Source organism: Rattus norvegicus, chromosome 1 (assembly GCF_036323735.1).
Source record: "Rattus norvegicus strain BN/NHsdMcwi chromosome 1, GRCr8, whole genome shotgun sequence".
Classification (NCBI taxonomy): domain Eukaryota; kingdom Metazoa; phylum Chordata; class Mammalia; order Rodentia; family Muridae; genus Rattus; species Rattus norvegicus.
Genome location: NC_086019.1, coordinates 93,623,364 through 93,636,106, shown reverse-complemented (window position 1 = coordinate 93,636,106; position 12,743 = coordinate 93,623,364). Strand labels below are relative to the sequence as shown.

The 12,743-nt window shown below is 48.9% G+C and overlaps 2 protein-coding genes across 23 annotated transcripts in view; one reads left to right on the top strand and one right to left on the bottom strand.

The window, feature by feature from the left end:
- The window catches only part of LOC103689966 (MARCKS-related protein-like), a 980,777-nt gene that overhangs the window by 412,533 nt on the left and 555,501 nt on the right, over window positions 1-12,743 (bottom strand). The gene's annotated exons all lie outside the window — the stretch shown is intronic.
- The window catches only part of Catsperg (cation channel sperm associated auxiliary subunit gamma), a 30,762-nt gene that overhangs the window by 10,864 nt on the left and 7,155 nt on the right, over window positions 1-12,743 (top strand). For 15 of the 22 annotated variants that reach the window (XR_010064605.1, XR_005501787.2, XR_010064606.1 and 12 more), the window contains 14 exons: window positions 108-263; window positions 1,087-1,258; window positions 2,284-2,421; window positions 4,088-4,147; window positions 4,267-4,374; window positions 5,413-5,463; window positions 5,555-5,684; window positions 6,820-6,931; window positions 7,169-7,327; window positions 7,420-7,529; window positions 11,210-11,423; window positions 12,152-12,214; window positions 12,307-12,505; window positions 12,603-12,721. Coding sequence is in view for 19 of the 22 variants with exons in the window: in XM_006228722.5 (XP_006228784.1) it covers window positions 108-263; window positions 1,087-1,258; window positions 2,284-2,421; window positions 4,088-4,147; window positions 4,267-4,374; window positions 5,413-5,463; window positions 5,555-5,684; window positions 6,820-6,931; window positions 7,169-7,327; window positions 7,420-7,529; window positions 11,210-11,423; window positions 12,152-12,214; window positions 12,307-12,505; window positions 12,603-12,721 (1,791 nt within the window). In the remaining 3 variants the exon portion in view is untranslated. The other 7 variants (XM_039104388.2, XM_008759126.4, XM_039104339.2 and 4 more) reach the window with 5 other exon arrangements.

Below are 12,743 nucleotides of genomic sequence, written 5' to 3'. Positions count from 1 at the left end.
ACAAGCCGCAGAGGCTTCGTGGTCAGGACAGGAACTTTGGCTGGTAGTGGAGATGGCGGGACAGTCAGGTAGGTGAAGGCTGAACAGTATTTCTTTTTCCCTGACAGAGCCTTTCTCTGAAGCCGTCTCACTTTAGGCTCTCGAAATCAAGACCCCTGTGGTACACTATGGACCACACACCCGTCTTCATCCTTGGGGGCTTTGATAATGAAAAGGCCATCTTGCTCTCTGACAGTAATTTCCATGACTTTGTTCTCTTGGAGGTGAGTGACAGCAGGCAGGTGCAGACTCGGGCTTCTGGGCAGTACTGGGTCCTAGACCCTGGATGGGGATCTGGGACTATAGAGTAGGACTTCAAAGATGCCAGTCTCCAGGCAACAGGGCTTGAAGAAAAATTTTACTGCTAGGAAGCATAGGTTCAAATTTTTTTTTTCTTTTCTTTTCTCCGGAGCTGGGGACCGAACCCAGGGCCTAAATCCCCAACCCCCAGATATTTTTTAAAAATACATTTCTTGAAGGGTTGGAGAGATGGTTCAGAGGTTGAGAGCACTGACTGTTCTTCCAGAGCATCTGGGTTCAAGTCCCAGTACCCACATGGCAGTTCAACCACCTGTAACTCAAGCTGCAGGGGATCTGGTGCCTTTGGCCTCCACAGGGATTATCATTGAAATACAATCTCTCTCTCTCTCTCTCTCTCTCTCTCTCTCTCTCTCTCTCTCTCTCTTTCTCTCTCTCTCCCTCTCTCTCTCTCTCTCTCTCTCCCTCTCTCTCACATTGCCCCCCCCCCACACACACACAAGGTTCTGGAAAGGTGGCTCAGCAGTTAAGAGCACTGGTGGCCTGGTGCCCACAGAAGCGAGAGGAGGGCACTGAGTTAGAGAGAGTTGCCCTTAACCACAGAGCCATCTCTCCAGATTCAACATGGGAGCAGAACTCTAGCACGGGTACAGGGACTGTTGAACACATCGTACACGGTTTAACTGCAGGTTGTGTACAGTGCTCAGGCTGGGATAGTGTGACTATCTAGGCAGTTAGAACTCAGAGGCTGAGGGCTCACACTGGCTCACACGCTCTCTGCCCCTGCAGCTGAGTATTGATAGTTGCTGGGTCGGCTCCTATTACTGTCCCATTCTTGGCTTCTCAGCCACTATCCATGACGCCATTGCCACCGAGAGCACGCTCTTCATTCGACAGAACCAGCTCGTCTACTATTTCACAGGCACCTACACTACGCTCTTCGACAAGAGCCGCGGCAGCAGTGAGAACACTGGGATGGGGAGACCGGGGGTGGGGGTGGGGGATGTGGGTGTCAGAGAAACAAAACTAAGAAGGATATTGACCAGAAAGGAAAAAGTCTAGGCATTACCGTGGTGTACACCTTTCATCCCAACACTTGGGAAACAGAGATAGGGAGATGAGGGGGCTTTTGGTCACCCTTAGCTACATAGCCCTGTTTGAGATGAATCTGGGCTACATGAGACCCGGGAGATGGGGTAGCACACACATGGGTAGGGGTGTTGCCAACCTCTAATCCTAGCACTTGAGACTATTTAGTTCAGGGCAATCATGGGCTATGTATTAGATTCCAGACAGCCTGGGAAACTTGGTGAGAAATGCTTCAACCACTCCCTCGGAGATGGGAGACAAGGCAGGAGTGGGGTGCACCTGTGGATTGGCGCCTGACCCAGAAGCCCATGAGCACTTTGGCTTCAGACATAGGTTTATCCAGGTGTGCACTATAACTCTTGGTCTCCTTGTTGAGCTTGGTGACAAGCTCACACCCAGCCCCAGAAAGCCACATACCTTTTGGCTAGTGGCTAGTGGCTACAAGCTGGAAGGGCCTCTGGTTTGCCTCACTCTGTCCAACATGCAGTTCAAAACCAAGGGAACCAAAGAAGGGGTAAGGCATCCATGAATAGCCCCAGGACAGTGGTGCATACCTGACCCCAGCACGCTGAGGAAGGCGGCAGGAGGAAGTGTGAAAGCAGCCTTGGCTAGTGATGAGTTTGAGGCCAGCCAGAGCTACAGTGTTAAAACCCTATCATAAAACCCAAACCAGTCATAGCAAGCTAGAATTCCATGGTAGAGGATTGGGTGGATCAGGGGTTACAAAAGTGATGACAGGTATTGCTCTCCAGGCTTCCCAGCAGCAAGCTGACATGTTGCTCCAGGCTAAGAGGACAGGTAGCAGACTCTATAAGACCAGAAGGAAAGGGTTGGCATCCAGGCCTCATTCTGACTAAACCCCATTCTGGTTTTGAGTCTCCATGCTTAACCCCCTAGGAGGCTGGGTTCGTGTCCTGTCTAGCGAGTGCATCAAGAAACTGTGCCCGGTGTTTGTCGGTGGCAATGGTTCTGAATATATCCTAGCCCTCACCACTGGCAAGAACGAGGGTTATATTCACATCGGGACCATCACAGGTAAAAAAGCCTGTGTCTTCTGAGCACTCAGGAGACAGTTTTCTATACTCTCACCTAGGGCTCTTATTCCTTGCCATGTGTCCTTAGAAGAGGCAGCACTCAGGGCTGTTCTGTGTGTGTGGATATGGGTAGGCTCGTTGCCAAGCTTGGGGACTTGCTTTCAGTCCTTGGGACCCACATGACACAAGAAAAGAACCAACTCCCACATGGTGTCCCCACTCATACATGTATAGCATGTAGGAATTTGTGGCCATCCTGGTCTATGTAAGGAGTTCTAGGATAGCTAGGCTTACAGAGAGATGGCTCTCCTAATCACATTCCAGGAAATCTGATGGTCTCCATTGGCCTCCTCCAGCACCAGGCACTCAGATAGTACATATACATAGAGGCACACCAAAACACACAGAGAAAACAAGGAGCCCATAAGGCGATGTTGGTGGGCTCACATGCAGTGTTAGACAGGACTTTGTTGGGAGGTCAGAGGTCATAGGACAGAGGTGCAGACTCCCTCACTCCACATCATTTACTTGTTTGTTTTTGAGACAGGATCTGAGCATGTAACTTGCTCTCTTGGAACTCACTGTGTTGACCAAGCTAGCTTCAAATCCACAGAGCTCTGCCTGGTCTGCCTGTTGAATTAAAGGCCTGCACCAATCCTCAGGGACCTGCCCTCTGTTCTCAGCTTCCCATCAGGCATCTACCAGGGCCAGCTGAAAAGATAGTGGGTTTGTTTGTTTGGCCTTTTTTTTTTTTAAAGCAAAAGCAGTCAATATTGGGTTGGGGATTTAGCTCAGTGGTAGAGCGTTTGCCTAGCAAGTGCAAGGCCCTGGGTTCGGTCCCCAGCTCTGGAAAAAAAGAAAAAAAAAAAAAAGAAAAAAAGAAAAACAGTCAATAAGTTGGAGGTGGTTCACCCTTTTAATCTCAGCACTCAGGAGGGAGGGACAGGTCCATCTCTGAGCTTGAGGCCAACCAGGTCTACAGAGTTCCAGGACAGCCAGGACTACCCAGAGAAACCCTGTCTGGAAAAAACAAACAGAAGAGAGTAGTTGACGAGCCCCCGTTATTGTGCCCCAGTGAGTAACTGTAGATAACACCCACTCCCACCAGCCTGCTCCATGGAATCCTAGATCTGTGCCTTTTACCAAGTAACAGGAGTTTCCCTCACACACTTTCCCATCTGTAAAATGGGACCAGATGACAATACTGTAGTATTTGGAGGGGAGGTGTTAATATAAAGATTAAATAAATCCACTGGACATGGTGGTTCACAGATAGTCACAACATTTGGGAGTCTAAGGCAGAAGGATCAAGAGCTGGAAGCCATCTTGAACTAAAAAGGCAAAAGCAGGGCCAAAGTGTGGCTCAGCAGTAAATGCTAGAGGGCCAGCTGTGCATCACCATACCTTGCTGCACTAATGCTAACACCCAGCCACAGGATGCGCTCTGATTGGCTTGTATTGGCCACACCTCCATATCTAAACAATGTTTTTGAGACAGTAGGTCCAAGTGTAAAGTGATAATGCCGGAAGGCGGTTTGATCCCTAGAATCCCTGGACTAAGAGGTTCAAGGTGTGGAGGACCCTGATGGGGTACTGGTTGGGTAGGATGCCCTGCAGATGCTGATGGACTAGAAAAGGCCTGAGCATGCGTCTGTCTTGATCCTCAGATGGCCTCGTGTCCTTCCAAATGGTGCCGGATGGCTGGTCAATATGTGAAAAGTTACCAGGTACTCTTTTTTCTTTTTTTTTTTTTTTTTGTGGGTTCTGGAGTAGGAGGGTAGTAGGCCTTTGAGAAAGGGTGTGAAAGGTTATGGGGACTGCTGTAGATTCTGCTCTCCCCCAACAGGTTTGAACTGCACCATTGAGTGGGCTGTATACATTGCCGATGAGAGGAACCTGCTGCTGTTAGTAAAAACTGACTCTGTGCAGTTTTACCTAGTCAACTTCAATTTAGGTAAATCAGGCGGGAATGTGTAGGAGCTAGGACTGTGGACTGTATGCCCACCCCACACAGGCTACTCTCAGAAAGGTGTACAGTGGGCTGGGGAAGCCAGTGTGTCTAGGAGAGCGAGCAGAAGACAAGAGGAAGCCTGCAGAGAGAACAAAAGTACATCTGGAAGGTCCTGTAGTCCACAGGGAAGCTCAGTTTTATGTTTCCTTTGAAATAAAAACTGTCTCAAAAAAACAATCCAGGAGGAATCTCCAACTGGACCCCCAGTGCGTGGGGGCGCATGCTGGCATTTTGATATTCTAGGCCAACAAGATGGCTCAGTGGGTATAGGTACTTGTCACCAAACCTGATAACCTAAGCTCAATACTCAGGACCCATGTGGTAGAAGGGGAGAAGACTCCTCAGAGCGTCTTCTGTTTTGAAGAATGTGCATTTGTGTGCACACACACATATTCACAGAGTAAATATAACAAATCAACAAGGTATTCTATCGTAAATGGAAAGCCAGTAGATTCTTTAAGGTGGGTGGGGATTTGTTTTTATTTGGTTTTGGGTTTTTTTGGTTTTTGTTTTTGTTTTTTTGTTTTGTTTTGTTTTGTTTTTTGTTTTAAAGATTTATTCATTTATTATATATAAGTACACTGTAGCTGTCTTCAGACACACCAGAAGAGGGCATCAGATCCCATTACAGATGGTTGTGAGCCACCATGTAGTTACTGGGACTTGAACTCAGGACCTCTGGAAGAGCAGTCGGTGCTCTTAACCACTGAGCCATCTCTCCAGCCCTTGTTTTTGTTTTTTGAAACAAGGTTTTAATATGTAGACCTTGCTGGCCTAGAACTCCCCATGTAGACCAAGCTGTCTTCAAACTCTCAACGATCCACATGCCCCTGCTACCGGCGTGCTGGGATGGAGTCACCGTACTCAGTTGTTACAGCAGAGTCTTGGAGAATAGTAACTCTAGCCTCGCTCACAGTTAGTGTGAGATTAGGGTTTCCAGAGAGTTCTTCAGGTTTCAGGGTGCTGTTTTCCTACCTCTAGAGCTCAAGACTCTGCACATTCTCTACAAAATACCAGAGTTTATCCCTGAAGGTAGGACCAAAGGGCAAGGGTGGCTCCCAGGGTGGACAGTGGTCAGGAAGAGACCGGTAAGCACTCTTTTCCTCTCTTCTGCTGTGGTCAGCTCAGAACCTGGACTTCTTGGTGCTCCTTGGTACAGAGACTTACACCGACACTCCTATGATTCCCCAGGGCTTGTACTTCAACACACTGAACAACGTGCTGTACATTTGGGGCAATTTCATCCTGCAAAGGTAGGTATAAGCCACCTCCCCAGGGACCCAGGCACAAATACATGGGCACACATGCACACACGCATGAACTCGCGTGTGCACACACACACACACACGTGTGTGCACACATATTTATTTATATAAATAATTTTATCTGTTTTTGAGACAGGTCTCACCTGTGTAGCCCTGGTTGTCCTGGAACTCACTTTGTAGACCAGGCTGGCCTCAAACTCAAAGTTCTGTCTGCCTCTGCCTCCCCAATGCTGAAATTAAAGGCCTATGCCATAACTCCCAGTAAAGTTTTACTTAAGTATGTGTGTGTATGTGTGTCTGTGTGGAGGTGGTATACACATACAGTGTAGGTATCTGTGGAAGCCAGAAGAGAGGGCGTGGAGCTAGCACATAAGAGATCTTTCCAACCCTTCAGTGGGCTTTTCCCCCAGTCACTAGAGTAGCGCTCAAGGTCTTGCTTAGATTAGGAAGGTGAACTCCATTGGTAAGCCATGACCCTGGACCCTCATTAGTGAGCTCAGGTGAGGACTCTGATCAGAGACACCCCACTCCCAGATCTAGGAGCCTTTTTGTAAAATGAGACTCTGGGCTGGATACATGTGAGCGATAGGAAGTGTTTTCTGGGGACACTTGAGAACGATTCCTACCCATCTACCCTCTTACTCTTCAGGAACCCAGAGGCCCCATGCCATCCTCACAGACAGTTGGCACACTGCTTTTTCTTGATGCATTTGGTTTTAAAAGAAAGAAACACGACTCAAAAAAATCACTTAAGCACAAAGAATCTACTGATATATGGCAAGATAAAGGTCTAGCTTCAGGCATGACTGAATCCAGGGCTCAGAGGGCTTGCAGTTAGGACCCCATTTCTAGGCAAGATAGTACTTTTACTGTCCTAGGCCAGATAGCGGAGTCCTGGGATAACCCCAGAAAGCAGAGATGGGGAAATACAGGTCCAAGAGCACAAGGACACTCATGCACAGTAGAAGCTGAAGCCACAGTTACAAGGTCCTTTGGCTATTGTTTACAGTGTTGGGGAATACACAGTCTATGATTACTTGCTGTATTAGGAATGCAGTGGGAAACAGGTGCCCAGAACCCCAGATGTCACCGTGCTGAGAGCTGCCTCTCTCTGCCCCTGCAGTTACAATAGGGAACACTTCATTTTTCTGGCGGACTTCCCCAAGGAGTCCACCATCAAATACATGCTCAACTCTTACAAGGGACATATAACTTTTGTCACAGAAGATGAAGAGGTGAGATACCCTGTTTTTCTCCCCAAGCCCTCCTTGTTCATCTCCAAATCTCCTGCCCTGTCAGAGTGAACACCGTTCAGGGACCCCAAGATAAAGGTCAGTAGGAGGTGCCATCTCTGAAAGGGTCCTGGAAACTCGGAGGGGGTGGGGACTTTCCCAAGGACTGTGCAGTGGAGTGGGAAGAGTCGGGAGGCTCACCTTGTTCCTGAAGACTCATATATGCTGCTGGATCCACAGATCTGGTACTTTCTGGAAGGTGGCTATGACGTATACAGGATAGTCCCATCCCAAGGCTGGAACACCTACTTTAACCTGCAGAAGCTGGAAAAGTCGCCCCTCTATTCAAATGATGAGACCTTGGTCTCCCTCTTCTACGAGAAGAATCATCTCTATGAGGTGCCAGGAGGGTGTGGTAAGGTGGAGATGGGGAGCAGGTTGGGAGCTACAAGGAGGTCGCCAAGCGCTTACCTGCCTGCTTCTGGCTCCAGCTGGTGTATCTTTTTGACAACGGAAAAGAGCGTTTGGTCAGGAGGTTCTTGCCTGTGGGGAAGTTGATGGAGTATGACCTGCCCAAACCCTTCAAAATAGGGAGCCAACGGTGAGAAGACGCCCCGTGAAGCTGCTTCAGCGAGCACTCCCAGCCCGAGTGGGGCCTGCCGCCCTAAGCATGACCTGGTGGTGGGGTGGACGGGTGCTCAACATGGGACACAGGTCAGAGGAAGAGTTCTGTGCAGCTGGAGGGCTCAGGGCATCGGGGAAAGGGGAGCTAGACCTGAGGGTGAGGAGGAAGTGGGAGGGTGTTAGAGGGTGTATTAGTTATGGTTTTGACACTGTGACCAAGACAACACTTTTTTTTTTAAAGATACTTTTTAAAAAAGATTTATTTATAATAAATAAAGTACACTGTAGCTGTCTTCAGACACACCAGAAGAGGGCATCGGATCCCATTACAGATGGTTGTGAGCCACTGTGTGGTTGCTGGGAATTGAACTCAGGACCTCTGGAAAAACAGCCAGTTCTCTTTTTTTTTTTTTTTTCCGGAGCTGGGGACCGAACCCAGGGCCTTGCACTTGCTAGGCAAGCGCTCTACCACTGAGCTAAATCCCCAACCCACAGCCAGTTCTCTTAACCGCTGAGCCATCTCTCCAGCCCCCCAAGGAAACTCTTATAAGGACAACATTTAATTAGGGCTGGCTTACAGGTTCAGAGATTCAGTCCAGTATCACCAAGGTGGGAACATGGCAGCATCTGGGCAGGCATGGTGCAGGAGGAGCTGAGAGTTCTACGTCTTCATCTGAAGGCTGCTAGGAGAAGACTGACTTCCAGGCAGCAAGGATGAGGGTCTTAAAGCCCACGCCCACAGCGACACACCCACTCCAGCAGGCCACACCTTCTAATAGTGCCACTCCCTGGGCCAAGCATGTACAAATCATCACATTCCATTCCCTGGCCCCCATAGGCTTTTTCAAACATATGAGTCTATGGGGCCATACCTAAACATAGCATAATGCAAAATATTTCAAAAGTCCCCACAGTTTATGGCAGCCTCAACAGTCTTAAAAGTCCAAAGTTCAAAGTCACTTCTGACATCCATCCAACCACTTAACTGTAATTCCCAAAGCAAGACAGGAAACCAGCTGGGTAAATTCCCAACTCTGCTTCTCCATGTCTGATGTCAAAGCGGTCTTCAGATCCCAACTTCTTTTCATCTTAGTTGACTGCAACAAATTTCTTTCTCCTGGGCTGGTTCCTCTCCCTGCTAGTAGCTTTCCTCAGCAGATATCTCATGGCTTGGCATCTCAAACATCTTGAGGTCTCCAAGGCAACTTCAGTGTTACAGCTTCTTATTCCAATGCCTGGGATCCACACATCTTTTGTTCTCTTCCAAAATGCTGACATCACTTCTCCAGCTCTGCCCTCTGTAGCACACTAAGCTCAGGTTGATCCACTCCATTGCTGCTGTCATTCTTGGTGATCCTCCCATGGTACTGGCATCTGCAATACACTGGGATCTTCCGCTACAACTTGGCTTCACCAATAGCCTCTCACAGGCTCTCTTCATGGTGCTGAGCCTCACCTTCTCTACACGACCCCTTCAGTCCTGGGCCATCACTACAACTGGGACTTGAGCTTCATCAATGGCCTTCCATGGCCTCTCATAGTGCCGAGCCTCAGCTGTTCTTCACGACCCCCCTCATGTCGTCCAAACCAGTACCACCTGGGTGACTCTCACACATTACCACGTCCAGCTGCAGCATGAGGCACAACCTTGGCTATCTCTGGGACACAGCTCCTTTGTGCTCTCAGAAAACACTTGGCAGGAGATTTCACCTCAGTGATGCTGGTCTCTTCTTAGTCACTGCTGATTTCTTAGCTCCAGCTCACCAGCTTCCATTGTCCCAGTCGTACCTTCAATTCTCGATTCTAAAGCCAGAGCCAAACGGCTGAAACTATTGAGTTCTGATGCTTGGTGGGGCTGAACATGGCTGCCGCTCTGCGCTCCCCACCCCCATTCAACTTCATCAATGCTAGGATTAAAGGTGTGTACCACACCTGGACTTAAGTTTTTTTCCACCTAGAACTTGTTCTGTCCCAGTCTGGCCTTGAACTCAGAGATCTATTTGGCTTTATCTCTAGGGATTAAAGGTGTGCACCACCATGCCTGGATCTAAGTTTAGCTGGGTAGGATCTTGCCCCAAAGTCCTACTCCCTTAATCTGCTATCTCCTAGAACATAGGATTTAGCTCCAATCTACTTCCTGGTGCCCTTTAATATTTAAACCATATATTTTATATTTTTCCTAAGCTTCCTATGCTTGTTCAAAATGGTTTTCATGAGACTTAACCAGAGAATCAAATCTATGATGGGCGTTTCTGAGACTTCCTTTGTCAATGCAATGTCTCTCTCCTCTCTCTCTCTCTTTCTCTCGCTCTCTCTCGTTCCAGTTATTTGTTTGAGAGACCTCAATTCTCCCTCAACTTCTCCACCTCCCCTCGCCCCCCACAATGCCTCCTCCCTGTGTGTGGGGAGGGGGAGGAGTGGAGAGGAGTGGAGCTTGGTGGTATGGGGCTGGGGATCTACATGTCCCTGCCAGTTTGTCTGTGAACAACTGGCAATACCCTGATGCTCTTAACTGCTGATCCATGTCTCTCCAGAGGCAAGTTTTCTACATGAAATCAGTGAGTGATGACTTCCGTGTGAATGTCTGACAACTCACACAATATAAATCTCTTTACCTTAGCTTAGGTAGGCTCTTCAGACAAGGGCAAAAAGCAGTCACATTCTTCATTAAAATGTCACAAAAACAGTCTGTTGGCCACATATTAAAATTCTTCTGTGAAACCTGTAGAGCCAGGCTTCCACAATTCAAATCACCCTCAGCAACCAAGTCTTCCATATTTCCAACTAAAATAGCCCATTAACCCCTCCCTTTAAAGCATTTCACTGCTTTCCAAATCCAAAGTCCCAAGATCCATATTACTCCAAAGCATGGTCAGGCCTATCACAGCAATACCTGAGTCCCTGGTACTAACTTCTGTCTTAGGTTAGGGTTTTACTGCTGTGAACAGACACCATGACTAAGGCAGCTCTTATAAGGACAACATAATAGGGGCTGGCTTACAGGTTCAGAGGTTCAGTTCATTATCATCAAGGTGGGAGCATGGCAGCATCCAGGCAGGTATGGTGTGGGAGGAGCTGAGAGTCCTACATCTTCATCTGAAGGCTGCTAGGAGAAGACTGACTTCCAGGCAGCTAGGATGAGGGTCTTAAAGCCCACACCCACAGTGACACACCTACTCCAACAGGGCCACACCTTCTAATAGTGCCACTCCCTGGGCCGTGCATATACAAACCATCACAGAGGGAAAGGAGGAAGTGGGAGGGTTTTGAGATTTGGAATTCAAATATATAAGCCAGTCAGGGCTATATAGTGAGACTATATAGAGGGAAGGGGAAGCTTCGGGACACGTGCAGATGGTGCCACCAGGAAGGCAACTTGGAGGTGGGGGTTAGAATTAAGGCAAGCAACCTAGCTGGTATGGAGGGAGAAGGGATCAATTAGAGAGCACGTGGGGACAGAGGGTGGAAGGGAGTGGGCTCCAGTCCAAGGGACAACCAACAGTGTGCCTAGAGGCTGCTGAGCACACAGACACTGAACTGAGTTTGTTACAGGTTAAATTTTGGGGGAAGCAGCAACTCAAAAGTGGGAAATGTAGACTGTTCCTGAAGAACTGTCAGCTTAACTCCCCTTACATGTTGTTGCCCATGGCTACCCAGGGAGAACAAGATAATCTCCTTCGAATACATCTGCCCCTTCAAGGAAATTCATCTACTTGATGTACCCCAAAAACAGCATGTGGAACGCAAGGAGAGCTACCTTGCCCTACCGCCTCTGGTCTCTGAATCCTCGGGCTTCCACAACAATTACACGCTTGCCGTCTATCAAGGCCTTGTCTATTACCTGCTGTGGCTACACGCCAAGTACAATAAGGTGGGCACCCGGGGGCACTGAAGAGGGAACTGTTCTGTAGTGGTGTGTTTGAAGGGATTAGTGCAGCCGGAGTGGAGCCTGAAGTTCAAAGATGTGAGGGAGGTGAAGGGGCAGGGGCTGTTTCTTAGACCTGAGGCCCTTAGATTGAAAAATCAGGAAAGCAGGTTTAGATCACACAGGCTGGTGCATGCCCGTAATCTCAACACTTTGGGAGGTGTGCAGTAAGAAGATAGGAGTTCAGGACTAGACTGGGCTACATGAGACCTTGCCCTTTCCAGAACGAAGCAAGAAAACCTGGTATAACAGCGCATGTTGTTATCCCAGAGGAGAGACGGACAAAACACTTGGATTTGAGGTCCTACTTGAGACACAAAACATCACCAGCTGAGTGTGAATTACAGAATGAACAGAAAAAGCTGGTTGTGAAGCTGGGCTTGGAATCCCAACACTGGGGAGGCAGAGACAGGCTAAAGTGGGAGACTCACCAGCCAGAACAGTCAGGTCAGGCCAGGGTTCAGTGTGAACTCCTGGGCAGCTTCTTTGGAAACACAAGGTCTTCCTGTGGCCTCCACAAGCTCACACACCCCACACAGGCCTGTGAAACGGAGTTTGGGGGGGGGGCAGACTGGGTGATTATCTTCCTACTTTGGGCTATGAGCTAAACACAATCCTAGCGTTGTCTGCCTTCTTCCTCCCTGTCACCTCATGGTGTCTGATTGGCCCTACAGCCCTACGCGGACCCAGTGCATGATCCCACCTGGCGCTGGTGGCAACACAAAATAGTGTACAAGGTAGGTGGCCATGTTGGGCGTTGGTGGAGGGACAGCACTGGTATGTGTGCCTCCTGTCCAGCGCCTACTGGCTGTCCATCCTGTGCACCCAGGATTACTACTTTTACCTGTTCAGCAACCGGCTGACAGCGGAAGGCATGTATATCAACATGAATGCCTACCAAAAGCTGTACAACCTCTCCAGCGATTACTCGATGGCCGACTTTGTCTTCCTAGACAAGGGCAACTGGTTTAGCATCACTGCAGCCTTATTGTCGCATCAGGACACCTTCACAAGCGCTGATAGCCCAGGTCTGTGGTCGGGGTCTACTTAGCAACCAAGGGACAAGGCCTAAATACTCGGGGGGGGGGGTACTCAGGCATCAATCCCTCCACCCCACCCCCACAGGAGCCGGTCTTGAAGTGGATAGGAAGCTGGCAGTGTCTGTGATACTGGCGGATCCTGAGTGCCTTTCATCGTCTGTGACTCAGGAGATCCATCTTAATCGAAACCTATTGCTCTTCAAGGTGAGGAGGCCAGAGAGGAGGT